The 23,679-nt window shown below is 39.0% G+C and overlaps 1 protein-coding gene and 2 long non-coding RNA genes across 6 annotated transcripts; 1 reads left to right on the top strand and 2 right to left on the bottom strand.

Annotated features, from left to right (window-relative positions):
• The first annotated feature begins 29 nt into the window (after positions 1-29).
• On the top strand, positions 30-23,078 carry LOC122873365. Of its 2 annotated transcripts, none has more exons than XR_006377424.1 (3): positions 30-366; positions 13,212-14,514; positions 22,725-23,078. It is a non-coding gene; the product is annotated as an uncharacterized LOC122873365 (long non-coding RNA). The 2 variants fall into 2 exon arrangements; XR_006377423.1 differs by lacking the exon at positions 22,725-23,078 and adding an exon at positions 18,398-21,202.
• On the bottom strand, positions 611-18,391 carry LOC122873363 (perforin-1-like). 3 transcript variants are annotated; one of them, XM_044189993.1, is made up of 11 exons: positions 17,688-18,391; positions 14,431-14,714; positions 7,152-7,231; positions 6,795-6,840; positions 6,196-6,338; positions 5,954-6,092; positions 5,785-5,865; positions 4,069-4,556; positions 3,877-3,970; positions 2,658-2,754; positions 1,739-1,862 (listed from the first exon to the last, which is right to left on the bottom strand). In XM_044189993.1, the coding sequence occupies exons 2-10, from the start codon at positions 14,695-14,697 to the stop codon at positions 2,662-2,664; spliced, it is 1,431 nt and encodes a 476-aa protein (XP_044045928.1). In that variant the 5' UTR covers positions 14,698-14,714; positions 17,688-18,391; the 3' UTR covers positions 1,739-1,862; positions 2,658-2,661. The 3 variants fall into 3 exon arrangements, with proteins under 3 accessions (XP_044045926.1, XP_044045925.1, XP_044045928.1); XM_044189991.1 differs by lacking the exon at positions 2,658-2,754 and having other exon boundaries at positions 611-1,862; positions 14,431-14,722; XM_044189990.1 differs by lacking the exon at positions 2,658-2,754 and having other exon boundaries at positions 611-1,862.
• LOC122873366 lies at positions 19,323-22,442 on the bottom strand. The gene is made up of 2 exons (XR_006377425.1): positions 21,717-22,442; positions 19,323-21,633 (listed from the first exon to the last, which is right to left on the bottom strand). It is a non-coding gene; the product is annotated as an uncharacterized LOC122873366 (long non-coding RNA).
• Positions 23,079-23,679: the final 601 nt, after the last annotated feature.

The following is a 23,679-nucleotide window of genomic DNA, read 5'->3' as shown; positions in this document are numbered from 1 at the left end:
AAAAAAAAAAAAAAAAGAAAGTGAATAATTTACCATTTTACAGGGGGTTATGCAACTTCCTGGAGTCTTTGCTAGTTGCCTGGCAACTGCTCCCAGCCAAGAAATGGAGAATAATACAGAACACAACCTGAATGATCGTTTATTACACTTAAGTTTTTGAATAGGTTAAACAAACGAGATACAACATGTTAATTAGTGAGATTTAGAGGTGCTGGTAGGTGTATTTTGTTCCAGAAAAGCAGTTTCCCCGTTTCAGGTATTTGTGCAACGCATGTTGTGGTAATACTAACTTCGGCCACAAGAGGCCGAAGTGCACCACGACCCCATGTTCTAAACAGGACTACAAGCATTCATGTTTTCTTCCAGGTGAGTTTTAATTTCTCCATGCACTCTAAACACAAGGTACATATATTGTGCGTTAGCAAGTTATGTAACATTACTGTCATGTCTTTCTTTTACTGCCATAACAACCTAATCCGTCCATTTGTTGGTGTGTCGGGTGCTGAGGTTGTTTGCAGTATTTACATGGTCTTGAGTGCAGAGTACATCACATGTGTACCTATGTGTATATATAGCTTTGGAAAAAAACACTCATTTTAAGGACATGAAGCACGTGTTTTGACAGTCTTTATTTGCATGAGAAAGTCACACAAAAATTGACAAAACAAAGATTTGACAGTTTTGACAAATTAAATTTGAAAATCCCCAGCTACACAATCTGCAGTCCAAATGTAAACGGCCCCACCACCAAAATTCACCACTCACAAATTTAACACACAGCAGCAGATATTAATGTTTTCATCAAAATGTTTGTGCGTGCAGGCTTACATTTTTAATTATAATCCATTGAAAACCAAACACAATGATGATTATTTATTTTAATTTATTTAAATACATCAGCATGTGAATTTCTCTCTAACTAGGTGATGAAAAAATAAATGATTCAAACTAACAAATGTAAAAACAGAAAACTAAATATTGTGATGTTACTGTAGGAAAATAACTATGAGCTCCTTAGCCATTTGACTTATTACATTGTGCCTGTGTGTCAGTGTACCAGTGTGACTGGTCCATTACACTTAAAGCACTTTACACTTTTTGCTCCAGTATATATCTGCTCTGTAAATCTCCAGCCCTGTGTTCTCATTTGAGAAAAAAAATTAGAAACCAAATGGGAGAAATTTATATTTTGTTTTTTGGTTTCATGATGGGGCCCGTAATTTAGCATTCATTTGACTGAATACCGTTCTGATATCCGTCTGCGTAGAAAGAAACCTTATTTTGATACAGCCAATCAAAACACCAGTGGTCTAATTAACTAATTAGCTGCAGCAAATTAAACAGCATGTAAATGTACCTGCAAATGTCACTTCGGCCCAGCTCTTCAATACCACTAACTAAGAACACGTCTGCCCATTATGTGGAACTACAGCGCAATTTAGTTTACTTTGTCTCTCGTTACCTTTGGTGTAACAGCGACACTCTGGCAGCTTGCCAGCTGCTGTGAATTAAAAACTATTAACAATACATTTAAAAGACACATTGACATTCATTTTGACTACAAAAAGGGATGACTAAATGTGATTTCAGTTGGATTTTAAAGAAAAGCAAGCAGCATTTGTGAATAGTGTGGATCCAAAATGTATTTCTCACTGTGGAGATGGTTTGTAACGGTCACACTTCTCACCAGTCAGATGAGTGTCGCAGGTGAGAGTGTACTTAACCTCAACGCCACTTGACCCACGTCTACAGGTTAATATCCAACTCCCCTGCTCCAAGGGTCTCGAACATGATAACAGACGGTCATCATATTGCCAGTCCTCGTCCCAGACCTCATACTTCAAATCTAAGTGTGTGTCCACCTTAAAAAAACAAACAAAAAAAAATATATAATTGAAATAACATTAAAAATAGAGAAATACAAATGCTGAGTTAAGGTTTGTGGATCATCCTGAGTAACGAGAACAATGAGCCTAATTCTTGAAATGTTTGTACACCCAGACGTGATCTACTACAGTGACGTTATGTACTTTTTTCGGATCCACTAATATACTCTTCTTATTGAAAATGTTCCTAAGAAAGAACAAAATGTGCGAGTTGTCAAGACCACTCAAACTGTGTTGGGGACACACTGGTGTCACGACTTCAGCCAGATCCTAACATTCATTTAGTTACATGCTCTGTTTTTTCTGTCACATACTAACTCTCCGTGTCCACTGCAGTAACCTCTTCCCTGGTTCTGACCTTTGCTTGCCTTTTGACTTCAGCAAAATGAACTTTTATCTTAACCTGTCTGACTGTGAGTCGTGCTTTTGGGTTCAAACTCACCTGGTCCTCCTTGAGAAATCTGTTGTACTGAAACCTTGTTTACATAGTGACTACTTACATGTCATGCTAGCGTTTGTGGCTGCTTTTATGGCAAAATGGAAATGAAGAGGAAAGCTCCATTGGCATTGCTTCTTACTCAGCAGGGCAGGGTTATATAAAATTATATGGTCTGACACAGTGAATATGAATAATAGGTTCCTCAATTTTGGATACTCCGGTTCTCTCTCTTCCTTCAGCAGTCAGCACTGTCAAGACCATGGATATGTTAAGGAGAACTGAATGCTGCTTTGAAAGATGGCGCCCCATTAATTCCTATGAAAGTCGCTCACTTTGTCACAGGGGTGCAGGAAAGTGGCATCGGGGGAGAGACCCAACTTCAGACAGTCGAGATGGCAGGATGATATGGTGGTTTAATGACCAAAATAGCTTAAAGACAGATATGGGTAGAAAGTCTCAGGTTACAGAGGCTCAAAAGCAAAAACACAAGGCAACATAGCAACTATGACAAACTGACAGAGGAAGTGGACCTGTATATGTAGAAAGTGGCTGATGAGGGAATGAGTTGCAGGTGGGAGATGGGTGGGGAAGCTCAGGTGAGGGGAATGAGGTGATTGCAGGGCAGATGTGAGTGTCAGGATCTGTAATAGTAGAAGAGTCTGTAGGCATCTGGTGGACAGGTAAAGAATAACGCTTAAGGGGCCGGGGAAAGTGGAGATGTGGCTGAAGAGAGGGACAGAGAGGTGGACATTGTGACACACTTGGCACATACGCCGAAAAAGCCTCCATGGGCTTCCTCACACTTCTGTGTTTCTGTGCCCATGGAGCATGCACACGAACACGCATGCTTCAGCCAACTGAAAGCATGCGCCGGCTGACTTCCTGTTGGATCCCCGCACACGTGAATGGGATACAGTAGAATACTTTGATTGTTTTTTCTAGACTTTCCAAATGTTATTGGACTGAATGGATCAAATTTTACACAGAAGTAAACAAAAGCATGACTATGGACTTTATTGACTGATGCTAGCTAATTTATCAGCTAGCATAAGCTAATGCTAACACGAGCGGGACAGACCCAATATTGTTACTTTAAACTCTGATATACTAGCACCTTGGCTAAATAGGTATATTTCTAATGAAACCTGTAACCCCACATAATAATATACAGGAGTTAGCTAATGAAATGCCCCTTGCCTTCGGAAGCAATACTTGGTTACAACTGTAAGTAGTAAGCTAGTTAGCCGGGCATGCTAGCTAGTTGCAGTTTATGTTAGAGCATACAAACACACATTGCTTGTGTATTTTTGGTTGACAGATTGTCATTTGTTTTTTTTTATTTGAGTGAACTGGCCCTTAAGTATAACCATTATTTATTATTTTTACTTTTTGACTACTCTAGGTACACAAAGATGGTAGAAATAGTAACTCTATAGTCTATAGTGTAAAAACTACACCCGACCGTAGCCTTCTCTGAGGTCGAATTATGGGATTAAAGTTTTTCTCTTGTGTGTTCTTTTGAGCTTATCTGTAATGAGAAGATTTACTGACCATGCCCAGATCATAACGAGCGTTCCACCTGGGGTTGTCTGACTCGATCATACGAGTCCTGTGATGGACGGGACCGTACTGCATCGTAGCATAGCTGTGAATAAGAGAAAACAAGTAAAAGCAACGGATGAATTAATATTGTTGTTTGATATACCACCTTCACATCTCAATTTCTGACCTCACTCTACTCACCTGTCAGTAGGCCTATAGGCAAGATAATCTCCGTCCAGATTCCAGGCTCGGACGATGGTCACCTCCAGTGTTCCCCTCCAGGCCTTTTTAGGACAGCAGTTGGAATATATGGTACAATATGATTCACTGGGTGACTTCCTCATGGCGTTGTCTCCTATGTACTGCTCTATGGCAGCCTTCATCCCTGCCTTCTGTATCTTATCTGGCACCAGCTCATACATTGGCCTAAGGCGGTATGAAACAACATTCGGGTGGTCCTTAAGAGTGTTCAGCCAATTCCTGTAGCCCTGGAAGTCATTATGAGTGAGTGAAAACTCTCCCGACCAACCAGTGCCTCCTGCCACCTCTGTGTAGTGTTGGTGGAGACCAGAGCTGTAGAAGTCGGAGTTGCCCCGGTTCTGTAGGACTTTGTTGCAAGACGGTTGGATACCGGATAATGTCAACATCCCCAGGCCTACAGAGATGCCCTTTGATAAGCAGGAGTAGACCTGGAGGACAGGAGGGGAAATAAGATGCCATTTATAGTCAGTGGTTAATGGACGGCATTTAAATAGTGCCTTTAGGCCGAGAGGAGTGAATGGTGCATTACAATGCCTCACACTCAGACATTCATAGACTGGCACATCAAGAAAGGTGTATGCTGTTCAAGGACACTTAAACATGCTGTTAGGAGGAGCCAGTAGTGAAACCATCAACCCTGCAATGACTGGATGACCTGCTCTACATTATGTATCTACAGACATGTTAGAAACTAAAAAAGAAAGCTGTATAAATGAGTGGAGACAACAAATGCAAATACGTCCATACAGAGCATGAGGGCAAATTGAATTATTTAAATGAGGATTCAAATGATGTGAATCATATGCTGTTGCCTTCACAGTCACCAGATCTCAACGAGTTTAATACTTTTTTGGAGCGGCATATTAGACAGTGCTCTCCCCCACCATCATTAGTACACCGAATGAGGGAATATGTTTTGAAAGAAACATGATCTGTAACAGAATTGTCACCTCTATCTAAGCATGGATTACCCAAAGTTGATAGATACAAATTATTAATTAAGACAAGGCAAGTGACATTTACTTTTAGTTTTTAAATATAAATCTAACATCTCAAAAAGGACCAGTGTGTAGGATTTAGTGGCATCTAGTGGTGCAGTTGCGGATTGAAACTCCCTCAACTCACCCTCCCCTTCCAAGTGTGTACGAGTCACTACGGTGGTGGCGAGACTCACAAAAAACCCGAAAACCATTTCTAGAATGTTTGGTTTGTGTGTCTGTCTGGGCTACTGTTGAAACATGACAACAACATGGCGGACTTCATTGAAGGGGACCCGCTTCCCAAAGATGGTTACTGTCATTTTGGGTAGATCTTATCACGCTGATGTATGTTCAAGTGTTAATTTTTCTGATAAGTTTGGTTTTCCATTCATCTTTATATGCAGTCTCTCTTAGACACTGCTCCTTTAAATAACTAAATACAGGAATATTAAAACTGAAACAAAGAATGGAAACATAAAACAATAGTTTATGGGGATTGGAAAATAACAGCATACAAATTATTTACAGTTTGTTCATTTGTGCTCAACTCAAATATGTTTTTTCTGACATTCTTTCAAGCAGTGTAACAGCATTTGTGTCTGTGCATATGGAGTGTGTGTACAAATACGCATTTTGGTTATTGTGAACACTGTACAGGCACGTGTGCTACGTGTACCTCATATGCGGAGAACCCATTCAGTGAGGACAAACAGGCACGTATAGCTGTGACTCGTCTGATTTGCCCCCCAAGGCGAACCTAAAATGAAGTACAATGTTGTTGGGAAAATAGGTGTTTTTTATTTGTGAAAAAAGGAAATTAAAATGGTGTGTGTGTGTGTTTTAACCTTGCGGATGTAGTGTGTGCCATAGGTATGTATGAGCTCACTGTACTGAGCCCTGGTGTAGGAGTTGTAGAGACTTGGCAGTCTGGCCAAATCCTCCTTGAACTCGGAGCTGAGGGGCGGTCTTTTTGAAACACGGTAACTAGACACAAAGAGACACAATGGTAAATTATCTTAACTGAACTTATCTTAACAAACTTGAATGAAAAATCTTCCGCGGTGATGCAGGGATCTTCACACCCTACCGATAATGGCTGCAGGTGACCCTGTGAGTGCTGAAGGAGTAGCGGTCCTCTCTGGTCCTTGCTGCAGCAAAGTTATATGCATCAGACCGTGTTCCTCCCACCTCCAGGTTGGCCGACACAAACTTATTTAAATGTAAGCCAAACTGATAAAATACACAAAAAATAAAACCTCATGAGGTGCTTGATGTTCACCCAAAATCATCATGATATAGTGTATTAAATATAACTATTTATTTATAAAAGCCCTTAATTTGCAAATAGTTTTGATTGAATACACTGGTTCTTTTTTCTGTTAGCATTAAGGACTCACATTAATGACAATAGATTCAAAACAAAATTAATGAGCCATAAAACTCACATGTATCTTATTTAGGCAGCAAGGTGCTCCAGAATCTAATCATATCAGCCCTTTTGATCAGAACTTGCAGTCTAAGGTTTTTATTTACTGCAATATGTTTGTTTCTTAATAATCAGGAAAAAGGTGGCACTGCAATGGTAAAATAAGCAAAATAATCATACATCTACACATCTAACAGTTGTAATACTAATATTGTGAAATGTTTATTTCATGTCAACAACAGTCGTGAGATGTTTCCTACCTTCCATTCTGTTTTGCTCTGGGAGGTGTAAGAGTCAATCAATGAGCTGTGGACACAATTTACAGCAAATAATCATCATCATTTAGGCTCTTTCATTTCGAAGGTCATTTTGTAGCTTTTTTAGTCTGTTAAAGTTTGTTTTTACAAATGAACACAAAATAAGAATGGAATTCAGCTAAAAATAAAAATTATAAATGAGGACAGTTTAGGATTAGGAATACAATGGTTACGTGAGTCAAAAGCTCAAATGCTTATTAAAGGGGAATGACACCCCTTTAATGACTGGAATGACATATTTAAAATATGAAAATGGATAATACAACCCATTCAGTGACATAATGCTGTGTAATACAATACCTAACAGAGGAGTGTACATGTTGGTGGAGGCCAGTATTGCATTGGCTATCCACACGCCAGTCCACTGCAGAGACTGGCAGCTGAAAATGAAGGAGAGAAACACCATGGTTAACATGCAAACAAGGTATGTGCAACTGTTAGATTAGATTTTTTATTTTGAACATGTAAAAAAAAAAATATATATATAAAAGACAAAACACCAACAAACATGAATATTAGCTTTTGTGCCCCAGTGTTCACCATGTACATCTCAATAAAATCGAACAAAGTAAAACATTCAAAACACAGCAAGAGCAAATAATCAGAATAAAACAAACAAAACAACACAAATCTACGGAGCCCCCCTGGGGTCAGCTGAAAAAAAAAGAGCATGTGTAAAACTGTGCCCTTGCATGGTTTGCAAACCGTGCGCACAGTTTCTCAATCCGTACCCACGGATTTGCAAACTGATAGGCGGATCGGCTCTGATGTGATTCGAATCCGCATGTACACATAAATCAGTTCTGATGGAGCTCAGAATTTATCAGGAGGCAGCTCTTTTACACCAAACAATTTTAGTGTATGAACCTGGACTGTGTCTGTGTGACCATTTGGATGTGTAGAAGAACACAGAACATTAATTAACATCAGATGCTGACTGATCCTGTCGGCTTGTCAGGAGATTGAAATAATCAATGAAGTTACGCTGCTGTGCCTCGTGTGTAAATGTGCACAGTTTCTCTCTTAATGGGGAGAGCTTCACCCTATTTCACCCACCCACAACCCATCCGCTATTAATCAGAATGTTAATTTTTATGTTCCGGCCCACGTGATCCATGGATAAAACTGCAATCCACGCATCACTGGTATACACATACAAGCATAAAGGCATATATGTACATAACAGATGTTGTGGAAATATAGCAAGATTAAAATCTGCCAAGAAAATCCAGTGTATCAAGATTTAAGGGTAGATTTAATGCTATATTGTGTTTTGCTTTGGATGTTTCACTGCTTTCATTGTGCAATGCTGTAGGCCTTTTTATCGCCTTCAAAATGCTCTGTACTATTCCTTGTTCCCTGAAGAAAGATGTCGTTTGCAAATCGGTGCACACGGTTTTGCAAATCTGTGGGCACAGATTATGAATCTGAGAGCACAGTTTATAAACTGTGCACACAGATTTGTAAAGCAAGAGTACAGATTTACACATTGCTCTTTTTTTTCCTCAACTGACCCCAGGGGGGCTCTGTACAAATCAAAATGAGCATCAACGAGTGTCACATTCTTGATACAAACAAGGCCCCTTCCTCATCCCTGTACCACTCAAAAATTATTTTTTTGAACATCTTCTTAAACTGTTAATATTGACTAAAATGGCATTCCATAACCCCACACCTCCACCAGTAATTCAGGTACAGTAATACAAGTTAATAATACAGTGTACAACACTTTGATTCACAATGTGCCTTGTTTTTCCCAACTGCAAGGCTCCTTGCCAACTTAGCTCACACATATCTTATATGAGGTTTCCAGAAGATTTTTTGGTATAATATAACATCCAGAATGTATTGACATATACTCTTTCTACATTAACAGGATCTGTCATCACTTGTATGTGTGTGTGTTTATTTTGCGATTTCCATACAGCATCAGTTTGACTTTGTTGTTGTCAAACCACCTTTTTAATTTACTCATTTCAGTTGTGACCACATCCAAAAGCTGCTGCACATTCTCCCAAGAACAAAACATATTAATGTCAATAAAACGCATTTCATTATCCTTGATACCATATATCATTTACATACAAAATAAACAATTGCAGGCCTGTTTCCTATAGCTTTTCAACCAATTCAGCAGCACAACCTCTCTAATACCATATGTTTCCATTTTATAGTGATATCATGATCAATGGTATCAAATGCTTTTTAAAAAATCCATAAATAGTCCCACTGCATACTTCTTTTTGTCAATACAACTGGTTATTTCGTCTTTAACTCAGTTAGTGCCATATATGTTGATCTGTTTGTTCTAAATCCATATTGGCTGTCAGTCAACAATTTATACCTTTCTATGAAATTGTCAACATTTTCAATAAAGAGTTTTTCCAATACTTTTGAGACCTGGGGAAGTAAAGACACAGGCCTGTAATTAGTAAAGTGATGTCTATCCCCTACTTTATATAATGTGGTAACTTTAGCAATTTTAACTTTACATGGAAATGTATCCATTTTAAAGGACAAGTTACAAATGTTATTGGTTTTACAATACCATCAATGACTTGCTTGACTGTCATATTTTTTCCAACAATGCCTTTATTGATTTTAACAACAACTTAACTGATACACTTTAGTTTAAGTACATCTTATATTAATGTGCAAATGTTGAAAATAAAAACCTTTGATGGAAATTGGACGTTGCTACTTATATCATCAGGTGCTTCCATCATATGAGCTACGTCTGTCCTCTCTAGATAACATGTAAACAGATCCCAGATGAGTGATTGATTACCCCTGATAGCATATGTAATTTTTTCTAAGGGCAGAGTCATAGATAATTCAGAAATATATTTACCCATACTTGGCCTGCTGACCTTTTTCCATGATAGGGCAATCACTCTTTTGGCCAATAACAAACCTATTTCTAAAAATAATTGTTGTCTCCTAATGTTATGATTAACTGGAAATAAAGCTAGTATGAAGAGCTTTGGGTCTAGAGGTATTTGTATGGCTAATATGTCCAGGATACAATCTCCCACTGCTTCCCAGAACGTTTTTATTTGAGTACACAGTAACACTTTAATTGAAGGGGGGTGCATAAGACTTACATGACACTTGTCATAAACATGAAGGATTCTTTATGAATGTTTATGACTGTTGTCATTAAGTGTCAGTCGGTCAGTTATGTCACTTTTAATGCAAAGCTGACATTGTTTGAGATGTCTTTGTTATGACAACTTGACATTAATCAAGAAAACATAACCTGTCATAAACATGCCATAGCAGGCCTAATTGTCTAACTTAAAGAAACTATTTAGCTTTATGTGTTAACATTACATTATACTGTCATATGTGCTTGAATTGACATGGCTGTCATGAGACCATTATAACTGTCATGAATATTTCCCTTGACCTCAAGTAAAGTGGAACCATTTGGACTTGTCATAAAGATGTGCTATAGCAGAGTGCTATTTGTTCCGCATATTTACGTGTTTCTGTCGTATGAGTGATGTGGTATGTGGACCCAAATGCAGATGACCAGGAAGCGGTATGAGGATGAGGTAGCTAGATGACTACAGTGTTTATTGGGTGAAGTTGTTTACAGGCACGTACAGGCAGACAGACCAATAGGCAGACACAGGTTCAAGTAATAGGGAATGGGTTACCAGCTGGCAGTGGTGGAAAAAGGGAACTGAGTCCATTGAGGCTAAACAAATCCAGTAGGGAGCAGGCAAAGTTCAAAATCCAGAATCCAGACACAGTCCAAGGGAGACAAAGAATCCAAAACAGAACTCACAGTAAGAATGCCGGGGAACTGGGCACGGGAACAAGGTCCACCGAAAAGTGCACCAACAGCGATGCACCCAAATGACAGTAACACTCACAAGACAGGCACAACAATGATTCAACACTGAACAAAGAAAGAGACCCAGACTAAATACCCTAGGGGAGGTGCGACAACGAGACACAGGTGCAAACAATCAAGGGGAAGAAGGGAGGGAAGGAGGGAGGGAGGGGGAGAGAGAGGGAGAGGGAAGCACAATGCCAATTCCACAAAGTTTTAAAATAATAATAATGTAATGGTAGTGGTAATATAATAATAATAATAATAATAATAATAATAATAATAATAATAATAGGAATGATAGTGATAGGAATAATAATGATAATAATAGTAATAAGACTAATAATAATAATTTTAGCAGCGGTCGTCAAGCATGGGGGCAGCAGGTGGCCCGCAATCATAGATCCAGACTCTGCAGCTCCGGAGGCAGAAATACCTGCTGAAAGCGACAGAAAGAGAGAGGAGAGAGATGAGAAAGCACAAAACTATTGGTAATGGGATAAGAATGCATACAGATGGAGAGGGAGAGGAGGAGAGAGGAGCTCAGGCCTATAGCAGCGCAACTAAGGGATGGTTCAGGAGTCACCTGAGCCAGCCCTAACTATAAGCTTTATCAAAGAGGAAAGTCTTAAGCCTACTCTTAAATGTGGAGATGGTGTCTGGCAACTGCTTTCTCAAGGATCTTGGAAAATGGAAGGTTAGATATATGTCTATAGTTGGCCAAAACCCCTGGATAGAGTGGGCTTTTTACGAAGAGGTTTAATTACAGCTATTTTAAAAGACTGTGGGACATAGCCTGTTAATAAAGACAGATTGATCATATCTAGTAAAGAAGTGCTAAGGGTAAAATGTCTTTAAGCAGCCAGCTGGAATGGGGTCTAAGGTTGATGGCTTAGATGAAGAAATCATTGAAGCTGAAGAAGGTTGATAGGAGCAAAGCAGTCAAAATATATATCAGGTTTTACAGTTGTTTCTAAGGTTCCTGTGTTTGAAGATAAATTAGTACCAGTTGGGGGCAGGACGTGGATTTTTTCTCTGATAGTTAAAATTTTATCATTGAAGAAGCTCATGAAGTTGTTACTACTGAGGGTTATAGGAATACATGGCTCAATAGAGTTGTGACTCTCTGTCAGCCTGGCTACAGTGCTGAAAAGAAACTTGGGGTTGTTTTTATTTTCCTCTATTAATGATGAATAGTATTACGGAGGGCTTTCCTATATGTTTTAAGACTATCTTGCCAGGCTAAACGAGATTCTTCCAGATTGGTGGAACGCTATTTCCTTTATAGTTTTCCAGTTCCCCCCCCCATCAGATATTCAATAACGCTCACGCACTGTGTTTTTAAAACTGAAGTGAACTTGGTGAGAGTGACCCTTGGAGGGCTGAGGGAGCGAGTCAACAACAATGGTTACTCCAGAGGTGTACTTCACACACAATGCATAGCAGTTATGCATTGGGTGAAAAAAATTACATGCCGTGACTAATTTTTGAGGTGCTAAAGGTGCTTGAAAACTCACAAAACTTTTCACAAAATTCAGAAGTGGTGGAAATTTACACCTGATATGGGTCTTGGGCTTGAGTGTGGCAAAGTTGCTCACTAATGCCCCTTACAGAGCAGCCCCTTGCGGCACGTTTTACCAAGTTTGGCAGGTCTACATACAGCTTGAAAAGTCAAATGTCAAATGCGAAATGGCAAATGCCTAATAGAAAATGGAAAAGATTAAATGCCAAATGGCAAATGTCAAATGCCAAATGCAAAAATTGTTTTAAAATTAATTTTGTTTTTTCCATTTAAGCTTTTCCATTTCCCATTTTGAGTTTCGTATTTGATGTCTCCCTTTTCTTATTTCCATTGCCATTTTCAATTTCATCTTTACAATTTAAGCTTTCAGTGTGAGCATTTCCATTTAAGCTTTTTCATTTTACATTTCACTTTTTTTTATTGTCACTTTACATGCTTTTTCAGCACCCAGTGACAGTAAAGCAGTGTGTGGCGCCCCCTTTTGGTTATGGAGTATATTCAAAATCCTTCTGACATTATGGATGCCTTGTCTGCCACAAGTAAAACCATTCTGATCTTTTCCAATTATCTTTGGTATTATTCCTTCAATCTTTCTACTGTAGCAAAAATCTTACACAGCACTTTTACATCTGCATTTAGAAGACTGATTGGCTTCAGATTCTCATTATTATTATTTGGTTTACCAGATTTTGGGAGGAAAGTAATCAAGGGTCCTCTCTTTTTACTTTTTATAGATTTCATTGGGTAGACAATTGGGCCCTGTTGTTTTCCCTAATTTTATACTATCAGTTGCTGTAGATGTCTTTCTCTAAATCAGCCCTGAGCACTTCTGGTACAATGGATATATGAATTCCATCTAGGAAAATCATTTAATTCTAGTTTGTTGTGAGTTACCTCTGAACTATAAAGCTCTTCATAGTAATAGTATAATAATTACCAACGGCATTGGCATCCACTTCGTAATAACTCAGTCCTGTCCGTCTTCTAATTTTATCAGCCTGATGAAGTCTTCAGCATCTCTGGGGCTGTTAAAGATGTGGGGCCATCCCTTGTATGTGGAGTCGAGCAGAAGGAATCATGCTGTACCGGAGTCCTATCGGAGCTGACGCCTCGTCGAACTCTTTTTGATTCTTGTGCACGCCTGCTGCCATTTCCAGGTAAAACCTCACAGGCTGGTTCTTGGAAAGGCATAAATTGTGTGGGGTACGCACATCCAAAAAACTTTTACAGGTGCTGGATCAAAAAGCAAACTAAAGGCAAGAATCAAACAGAAGATCCGCACACTGCACTGATGAAGATCTTTGTTAGATTGAAATGTTGCTCAATTAAAATTGATGGGAGCAATTGGTACAGTATGCAAATCTTCTGTTTGATTCTTGCCTTTGGTTCTTGTAAAGAACCTGTCTTTTTGGCTGCTTTTACCAACGTTTGTTTATATTTTTAGTACAAAAACTTCATTATGAGTGTTCTGGGTGAAGTGCTGATCTCTGTTCTGGACCAATTCTGTGTGCCCTTTACAGTGAGTAGAGAGAGCAGCATTAGCTGTTTTGTCGGTATCCATAGCTTTGGCGCTAGCAGTAGTCTTGGAGTTGGTGCTTGGCGATACAGCAGTCCCAAATACGAGCTTTAGAAAGGATTTTGCTTCAAGAGTATTGGAACAGGTTAACACACATCCACTCAGCTAGCCGCCATAACCAGAAGACCCCAGACTGACATCGTTAATTTCCTTCCATTCAGTTCAAGTTTTATTCATAACAATATGGATAATTTCCTGTTCTTCTACTGCTCTTAAAAAAATGCTTGGCTTTTTATCCCCCCCTTTGGCTGTGGGTCATTGACTTCTTCTGGAATATTTGATCCCACACTTAAAAATTGTTAAACCCATTCACCACTTCATTCATACTGTTTATAGTCTTATCATTGTCAATAAAATACTGAGTGTAACTTGTGTTGTTTGATCCATTTCTAATAATGCTATGCTATATATTTACATTTATGTTCTGCCTCTGTAGTTCTGTATATATATATATATATATATATATATATATGGGTCTAAAAGTCTGATACCACTTTCCCATTCACACTAATGGGAAAGTGATGTCAGACTTTTCGAACCTACTGTGTATATATATTTTTTGAAGGTATTTTCTAGTCCCTTTGTGATCCATGGCCTATCAGTTAAAGAGAAATTATTTTTTACTTTACTTATTAATTACTTTCTGAAGCCTGTTGCCTTGAAGAGGGTTGGAGCAGAGAGTACAGGTGCCAGCTGGGGTGAGGGAAGTCTTCACGTCAATCAGGTAGGCTCCTGAACGCTGCAGGGTGACCACATCAAAGCCCTCCCCCACCAGGTTGTGGCCTGGTACAAAGGGAGTGGACTGACACTGGCTGTAGTTCCCAGTCCAACAGGAGAGAACTGGGGAGTGGTACGACAGAAAGAGGAGACTCAGGTAGAAAAGGGGCGGGGCGGAGAAGGAGAGCATGGCTGGAGTCAAAGACACTGAAATATTTCAGAGAAAGACAAAGAGAGGAGATAAGGACAGTGTCAGTATCATTTCAGCTGATTATTAATGAATGTAACAAGAACTGCAAATGCATGGCTACTAAGAATTCTCCATTCTGATTGGCTGGAAGGTGTGGATTCACTTTTAGTAGCCGGGCAGTTTACCTGGACACCTATGACGCACATGTTTGCAGTTCTAAATGAATGCACCTATTAAACTTTAAGGACAGTGAGGTTCAGCTAAAGAACTTGTTGCGAGGGTTATTTGTGTAACCACCACCTACAACTGAAAAAAGCTTCTCAGTAAGAATCACACAAATTTAATTCCAAATGTGTTTGATACTAGCGTGAATCTGTTAACAGCAAAAATGAATAATAGCCTAACAACAATAAAACAGGCTTTGTCATAAAAACCCCAAACAATTAAAGCTGCAAGTAGCATTAAACAGGTCCTCGCACCTCTGCACATGTTGCTTAGTATTTTCAGGACACTGCGTTAAAATGTAAAATGTTATTTCCTGTGTGGAGTATATGGCGCTGAAGAAGACGTTGGAGATTTTGTATACATTTGATGAACTGTGTTAACTTAGTTTCTAAGTGTAGACCACACAATGTAAATTTCATGTATATTGAATAAACACTCGAAAGATCTGTGGATGTGGAGTCAAGTTACAACTGTTTTAATTTTTTCATGTCGAAACATCGAAATTTGTCGCGTCGCCACGGCAACGCCATTCGATGAACACTCACAAGCTTCACAATATAGCGTCAAGGTCTAAGGGACAATTTCTGAACAAATTTGTGGTGGATCTGGCCAACCTGCTAAGAGGAGTACATCAAAATAGAGAATTCAATCTGAATCTTTCCTTTATTACTATAACTAAGACTATAACTCAACATTGTCATGTAGATGTCTTCAGACCAGGACTCTTATCAAACTTTAAAGTTTGGGGCAGATTGGACAACACTTGAGTTACAACAACTTCCTGTTTCATGGCGAAACATGCTGTTCAACGAAAACTCAAAAGCTTTGCAATTTAGCATCACGAAGGTCTTTAGATTAGACTGACCACATATGTAGTTGATCTGAATAATTCTCTTGGAGTTTGTTAAAGTACAATGCCCGTAAATGGCAAAAAAAACAAAACATCTTAAAGTGCACAGTAAATTCAGAATGGCTGACCTTCTGTTGGGTTTAGGGTATGGCTCCAAGAGGCTTTTTTTAAAAGTCTGGACATGATACATATGCCTACTAAATTTCGTACGTCTAGGTGAAACTTACCTTGAGGGCTACTTTGTTGAAATTTTGTAGTGGGTGTTATCAAGCCATTTTGCCACACCCTAAGCCCAAGACCCATATCAGATGAGAATTTTCATGACTTATGATGTGTGTGCCACGTTTCGTGAGTTTACCAAGGGCGTCAAAAATGCGTTTGCAGGCTAAAAGTAATAAGGGGGCGCTATAGAGCCAACATGCCACTCCCAAACCCCATTGCAACATCAAATCTAAATATTCAAGTTCGACTACGGGTGCAAGGTCTCGTGAGTTTTTGAGCATCCTAAAGGCATCAAAGGTGTGTTTAGAAAATTCAAATTCACGCACCAAATCCAAAGTGGCTTACTTACTGTCGGCCAAACCTTCGTAAAATTTTTTAAACATGTTCATAATGATGAGAGCAATGATCCCACTAAATTACACGAACATCAAAGCAACTTTATCCCAACCCTGGCGTGCGTTTGGGGGTGCTATGGATTCCACTGCCCACGCCCAAGCCCAATCGCTGCAGAACTTTGCCTATGTGCTCATTTTCGTATGTTTTCAAGCCTAGCAAGCCCCTCAAAAATGCAATGCAAAATGGGGAAAAAAATCCCAGCACCATTAATTAATTTAGAGATTTACTGGAAACCTGTTTTCCCAAAATATGAGCAAAATTATGCCTTATGTCTTTAAATTTGTGTTGGCAAACAGGACTGGGAAAATTGTTCATAACTGCACAATTCTTCCATTGAACAGATAGTTTTGGTGGTATTTCTGATATTAGTTCATGGTGAAGACACTAGCAGTTGAACTGATGGATGCTGTGTTAAAGTCACCCTCTAGTGGGGATTGCAGCTTTAACTGATAATTGATGTGTGACAATGCTCAGTTGTTATGGGATAAAACTGGTGATATTATTTTTTATTATTAATATTTTTCTTTTAGTTAACAAATCCCATGAAATGACCAAAACTAACAATGAACAATGAATGGTCGCATGCAGGTAAACAGTAGGGATGAGCGAGTACACAATTATCTGTATCTATTCAACCAACTAAATTATCTGTATTCATAGCTGTACTTGGAATGGATGGGGCTTAAGCTGGACATGGGTAGTGCTTAAACCTGAAGTGGGCGTGACTAACCGGAAGTTGTTAATTGATATGGGTTGATCAGAAGTTGCTATATTAGAAAACTATTTACAGAACAGCCACGATTCATGCATGAGGTCCAATATCTGTCTTTGCCTCTTTTTCCAAAGGACTAATAATTGCTTGTAAACAAAAGCTTCCATGTATGTCTGCGGAAGAGGCACGAGACTGAAGAGAAATTATTTACATTGCAGATTATACTTGAACATTTGAATATCACTCTTTGTTACAAACAGGTGCATGTTTATCAACAAAAAACACAGTGTGTCAAACAGAAAAAAATCCTCCTCTTCTAACAATGGCTCAGCTTAGAGAGGGCCACGACAGAAGCAGTCTCACACATGATCTTCGTTCAATCGGGCTGCAAACCAACACACACACACACAGACTAGAAAATGGGCTAGAGATCGTAGAGTCAGAAGCAATTGCTACATATCAAATCACATCAAACCCCTCGTCTTACTATGTTCAACACCTTCAGAAATTAAATAAGTGCAGAGGTGCCTACAGGAAAACATTACTACTTCTGTGATGCCACTAAAATTAAATAATTTGACTCACCAAAGGACGATCCAGTGACAGTAATGGGCTGAAGAACAGCTAAGTTGGTTGACTGATGCCGTGGTTATGGGTTGTTTGTTGAAAATCTAGCTCCACTGTCAACCAACCGTGGGTAAACCTGTAAAAACCTGTAAACCTTCGTCACAGCATGGTGGGCGTAACTGTGATTCCACTGATAGAGCCAATCTGATCATTTGACTTCCTAGTTGACGCCAAATGTTTATACTTTGGCAGTTCCATCCTTAAGAATGTCATGGCAAACAGAAAAGAGGCACCAGCCAAATGCTGGTAAAATATGAGTCTGGTAGATTTCAGACACAAAATAATGATTTACTATTGAGTGGCTGGTGAATCTGAATATATAGGCTATGTGTAGGCGGCTGGTAGATGTTCAGATTTTAAAAAGTTAATTTCCCACCCTGACAGAAAACCTGTTGCATCTAGTTAGGGTGAGATGAAAAGTAATTGAAAACTCAGACACAATACCTGTCGTTGTCTCTTATTCCAAAGGATTATTTATTGCTTGTCTCCGTGTACGTCCAGGGAAGAGGCACAAGATTATACTTGAATATTTGAATATCACTCTTTGTTACAAACAGGTGCATGTTCATCAACAAAAAACATAGCATGTGTTGTGAAGGTAAAATAGCACAACCTTTATTTTTATCATTTATTAACTTGTGTTTTTCCTTCTCTCCCTGCTTCTGCAGTTGTAATTTCCTGGATGAGGCCTTGGCCCCAGACTGTGGAAACATGTCTGTGGTTACAGATGTTTTGTAGCTCCATTGAGTTGCTTCACGTCCTATGCCTTTCTGTTTTAACCAAAATCTGAAGTGCCATATTGATTGGTGCAAGTGGCCGTGGTCTATCACATGTTTGTTCATAACTCAAGATCTCACTCCTTCTATAAAACAGAATTAAACAAGCTGAAGTGACTTTGCTTGGCTTTGGGAAGCCTGAAACCCGCCAATTGAGCTGCTTCTTTCTGTTGAGCACAAAATGGTTTGAACCTTCAAATTGCCACTAGCTTCTATATTTCTTTTTATTGTTAATCTCCTGTAATGTACAACCTAACCCTGGTCCAGCTGATACTGACATTAAGATATGTAATACTCCAGCTGATTTTAAGCGCAGGTCTTGTCTGGGTGTCATTCATATGTAGTGTTCTCCCTAAAATTGATTCGCTACGTATCTGGGCAAAATCAAGTGATACTGATGTTATTGTTTTATCTGAAACCTGGCTCACCAAATCTATTATGGATAAAGTCATCTCTATTGGTGGGTACAATGTTTACCGAACTGATCACCTCAAGTGTGTATGTGTGTGTGTGCTGTGCTCTCTAAATCTGTTAGTAAGCAATTGGAGTTTCTGGCCCTAGATATTGAGGTTTGTAAAGGTTTTTTTGTTACTGTAGTCCGGTGCTATAGACCGCTGTCAGCTGTTGTTGATACACTTCCAGTGCTGTCACAGTTACTATCACAGCTGCAGTACAGCGAGATTTTGGCAGGTAACCTAAATTGGGACTGGCTAAAACCTATGTCTAATGGTCTTAAAGATCTCTGTAGCTCACTTAATCTTACCCAATTTATTGGATGCCCCACACATCCTAACTCCAAATACCTGAAGAAATCCTCTTTAATTGATTTGTTTTTAACACCCCACAAGTACTTTGAGATTGGTGCTTTTGCAAATGATAATAGTGATCACTGTGTAATAGGAATTCCAAAATTCCCAAGTCCAAGCCTTTTTTTGTTATAAAGCGTGATATGAAGCACTTTTCTAAACAAGGTTTTTTTTTACCATTCGAAGTTTAGTAGGGATACTCAGTTTGCTTTGCCCGGGTGCCACTTTTGCAAAATGATAAGAGGCCAGGGGCCAGTTAATAAACAAACATTATGAAAACAATACATGAAAATACTAGCTGTCTTCATTACGAAAATGTCATTCGTTGTCTGGCCACATAAACAAAATGACCCTTGCTGGAGTTGAATCACTAAACGTTACGTTTCTCTACCATGATCACCACAGATGCCTTTTAAAGTACGCCATGGAGATGTCGAGGAAAGTGGGGAGACAGGAGATCACGCATCCCAGAGCCAATGTTGTCACATACATTCACATTAGTACATACTTAAACCAGAATGCATCTAAAATGTGACCCAACTGTGGTATTATATATAGTAGCCATGAAATAAAATGGATTATAATATAGCTTTACAATGTATTCTGGCAATACTAGCTGCCTGATCCACCAAAATCAAATAATTAAGATTAGGCAACATAAAAATAAAAAAAGACTTTAAAGAGTGTAAGGATTTTACACATATATTTAAGTTCAAATATGCAATGAAAACTTGATACATGTAGGTAGACTTAATGACAGAAGGAAGGACATCAATAATGATTGACATAAAATAAAAATATTACTAACATCTCTTGCCAGAAAAGTCGCCCTCCGGAAAGGCCAACACATACTGTGTAATACCACAGACTGCATGTGGTGCACTCAATCTATAAGGGAAAAAAGAAAATAAATAAATAAAGACCTTTGAATATTGTCAAACATTCACATGTTCATGTCACTCATCCAGTAGGATGAAGCAGTTTAAATATCACTGGAACTTGTATAGCATATGTGTGTCAGATTCTGGGTTTAAATCTTAGCTCTGGTCCTTTCTGTGTTGAGTCAGTGTCTTCTTATGTTCCTTCGGCTGCACCGGAGTCCTCCAAAAGTGCAAACGACATGCAAGTTAGGTGAATTAAACTATACATATAGAATAATAGCTGTATGATTGTGAGTGTTGACCCAGTGAAAGGTAACCTATCCAAGGTGCATCCCAGTCTTTCAGCTGAACGGTGGTCAGTTTAATTAATCTTCTAACCCACTCATCAATTTCAGCCCCCAAGCTGTCCTTGCCATACGCCCAACACAGCTCAGAGGTCATCTGTAAAAATAACAGACATTAATGTAGTCGAATGCCAATACAGACCAGTATACCTGATTGAGTACTGTATACCTTTCAGCATGGACATGGCAATTTCCAGCCTCAACCGAGCCACACCCTCTTGGTCCACAGGGTACTGGACAGGTTGTTGCAAGCTACAAGGTTTCTGATAAGTATAATTATGGTGACTTTGTATAAATGACACATGGCCACAGAGATAATCACATTGTTACCTTGCACACAAACTCACCACAAGATGTTTTGTCCTGCTGTTTGGGTTGGGCAATCGTGGAGCATGTCCAGCTCCCCCTTGCTGGACACTTTTTGTGGACCAGCACACTACACAGAGAACAGATTGTTTACAGGTTTACCCATTGTAACAGAAACCCATGTAAGATCCTTTACAAGTCAGTATCAGTTGAATCATGTTAAATTACTTCACAAGGACAAGCACAAGTCATAAAAAATTATTTAATAGGCTTTGTGTTGCTCCCTAAATATAATCCAATATAAATGAATACATGTATCTGTCTAACGTACACATTAAAGCTGATATTTCACTCACCTTATTACATCTCTGCTCTGATTTATTTGATGTGTTTGCATGGCCCCAAATGAGTCCACATACAAGGACCTCATCTCCTTACATTATTCTACGGAAATGACAAATTCTAGCCAACCCATCAGATACCAGATGGTGTCATGGTTGCATCTAAATTTGTTAACATTTAAGAGTATTTACGAGTGTCCATTGTGACAGACTGCTCCAGCTGCTGGATCATATGGTGAAAAGTCCAGCAAAAAAACTAAACAAAACAGATTTTGAAGAAACATACATACTGTATATGCAATTCCTAAGATCCAACTGTATAGAAAACAGGTGAAAAATCCTACTCACCCTTCTGTAATCTTTCTGTGACCCCTGCCATAGTGCAGTCATCATATAGGCATCCACAATGACTGCACCAGTTTACTCTCCAACACTGGAAAGATTTACGATCTATGAGAACAAGAGTAATTCAACGATCAAGAGAGAAAGAGAAATCAGTCCACTAATAAAAACATAAATACAAAATAAAGTACCTGACTCTCCAACTCTTTTCCTGGGGCCATTTCCAACAGATCCACTTTATAATGGCCAAATTTGACCACAGTGTCTCCCTGTCCATATATCTGTAAAAAAATGTGAAATATATAATTTGGTGTTTTCATTGTGTCAGTTTACTCACAAATTTTTTGCTTCATTAGGAGGTTCTGGGACCTTGTACGTCTGGGGTCTTTCAGAGGATGTTGATGGTGTAGGAGATGTGATTCGTGTGTGTGTGTCTGTTCTGGATTTGGGTGGGATGGACCAGCCAGAGGAGAAGGATCAGACACTTTTTTCAGTTTGGCAGGGATCCTCTCCTCTGGCAGGACATAATGTTTCAAATGATCAGTTTTGATTTTCTTTTGTTTTTCCTTTGTCTGATGCCAGTTCTGCACTTTTTCCCTCAAGCCAGACTACCTCAAGCCCCAACATGTTTTTCTTCTCCTGTCTAAGGCTTTTCAGCAAGACAAGGTGCACCTGGCACCTTTCATGCTGTCCTTAACCTCTGTGACAGTTAAAATGTAGGGGACATAGAATAGCTGAAGAATTATGAATTTTAAAAAGGATGAGATCATTAAAGAACCTTATGTCATAGTCCTTTGGCATCTCTGAAGGATACCTCGCCTCCCTCTCCATTAATGCAACAGTATAATTAATCCAAAAACATATATACGTATATAATAGTAAAACACTGACAGGGACCATTTTTTCTGCACAATGAGTACTTTTAATTTGATACTTTAAGTACATTATGCTTCCATACTTTTAATTAAGTAAGGTTTTGAATACAGGACTTTGACTTGTAGTGAAGTATTTTCACAGTGTGGTATTAGTACTTTTACTTAAGTAAATGATCTGAATACTTCTTCCACTTCTGCATTTTCAGAGTCTTTACTGGGTCAACAGTTTGAGCAAGTGGTATGGCAAATACACCCCATTAATTTTATTATATTCTTGTTTAAGTGTAACACTGATAAAGTAATTTCATCTCTCTTTATTAAAAGGGCTTTTTGATGGACTTCTACTGGGGGACAGCGGATACGCCTGCACCTGGTATTTGATGACCCCCTATCCTGACCCACAGACACCACCACAAAGCTGCTTTAATGTGGTGCTCAGTAAATGCAGGGTCAGGATAGAGACGACCTTTGCGGTCATCAAGTCCAGATTCAACTGCCCCGTGGCCTTAGGGCTGCTATAAGGAAAGAGAGCGCCCCTCATGTGCCATTGGTGGCACCCGACGTTGTGGACCCCGTCACCTTCGATCACACCACTCGAACAGCAATCAAGACAGGCCATCACTGAACAATTTTTCATGTAACAACAACAAAAAAACAAACAATAAACCAATCACAGGATGTGTTTCACTTCTTTATATAAATATCTGCCTTTGCAGGGAAAAGAGAAAAAAACATTATAAGTATACAATGTCAGTCATGCTTAACAAAAACATTTTAAGTAGCCTACCATTTACTGCAATAGCTACCTTCTTCTCATGCTCCAGTTGCTCAATCTCTAGTTTTAGCTTTTTAATTTCCAACTCTTTAAAAGAAAATGTTCAGCTCCAGGTTCTGTTTATAGAGGGCCCTCACATTGTCTGCTCCAACCTGTATAAACAGAATGAGGTGATAGGACATTGAGGTGTTCATCAAGGAACAGAGATGACTGGGATAGACTTTTCAGTCATGTTGGTGTTGTACTGTGTTCAAGATTCACTTAGCATTGTGCATGCTGGGTAAGGCTCACTTTAAAAAGATGGACATAGGACTATTAGAAAATTTAAAACCCTTACTATTTGCTTTTTTAAGGGGCTGGAGATGGAGGCCACAGGCCGAGGGGAGTGCTGCACATTTTCTGTCCCTGTGACATTAATCAGCAAGCGAAGCGACTTAATTATTTAACATTTAAAGATACAGTTAAATATGTCTCATCGTCATTGATCTCCACCAGAAGAATTAT

This window comes from Siniperca chuatsi, linkage group LG3 (genome assembly GCF_020085105.1).
Source record: "Siniperca chuatsi isolate FFG_IHB_CAS linkage group LG3, ASM2008510v1, whole genome shotgun sequence".
In the NCBI taxonomy this organism is placed as follows: Eukaryota; Metazoa; Chordata; class Actinopteri; order Centrarchiformes; family Sinipercidae; genus Siniperca; species Siniperca chuatsi.
The sequence above is the reverse complement of the archived record's forward strand: the minus strand, read 5'-3'. Positions and strand labels throughout refer to the sequence as shown.

What these genes read in the sequence shown, in the direction of transcription:
- LOC122873363 (XM_044189991.1), bottom strand. Translation starts at nt 14,697, where the DNA reads ATGCTCTCCTTCTCCGCCCCGCCCCTTTTCTACCTGAGTCTCCTCTTT. An exon ending in GCCTATAGGCCTACTGACAG is followed by an intron (nt 3,971 to 4,068) that starts GTGAGTAGAGTG and finishes TCTTATTCACAG; the next exon opens with CTATGCTACGATGCAGTACG. An exon ending in CTCGTTATGATCTGGGCATG is followed by an intron (nt 1,863 to 3,876) that starts GTCAGTAAATCT and finishes TGTTTTTTTAAG; the next exon opens with GTGGACACACACTTAGATTT.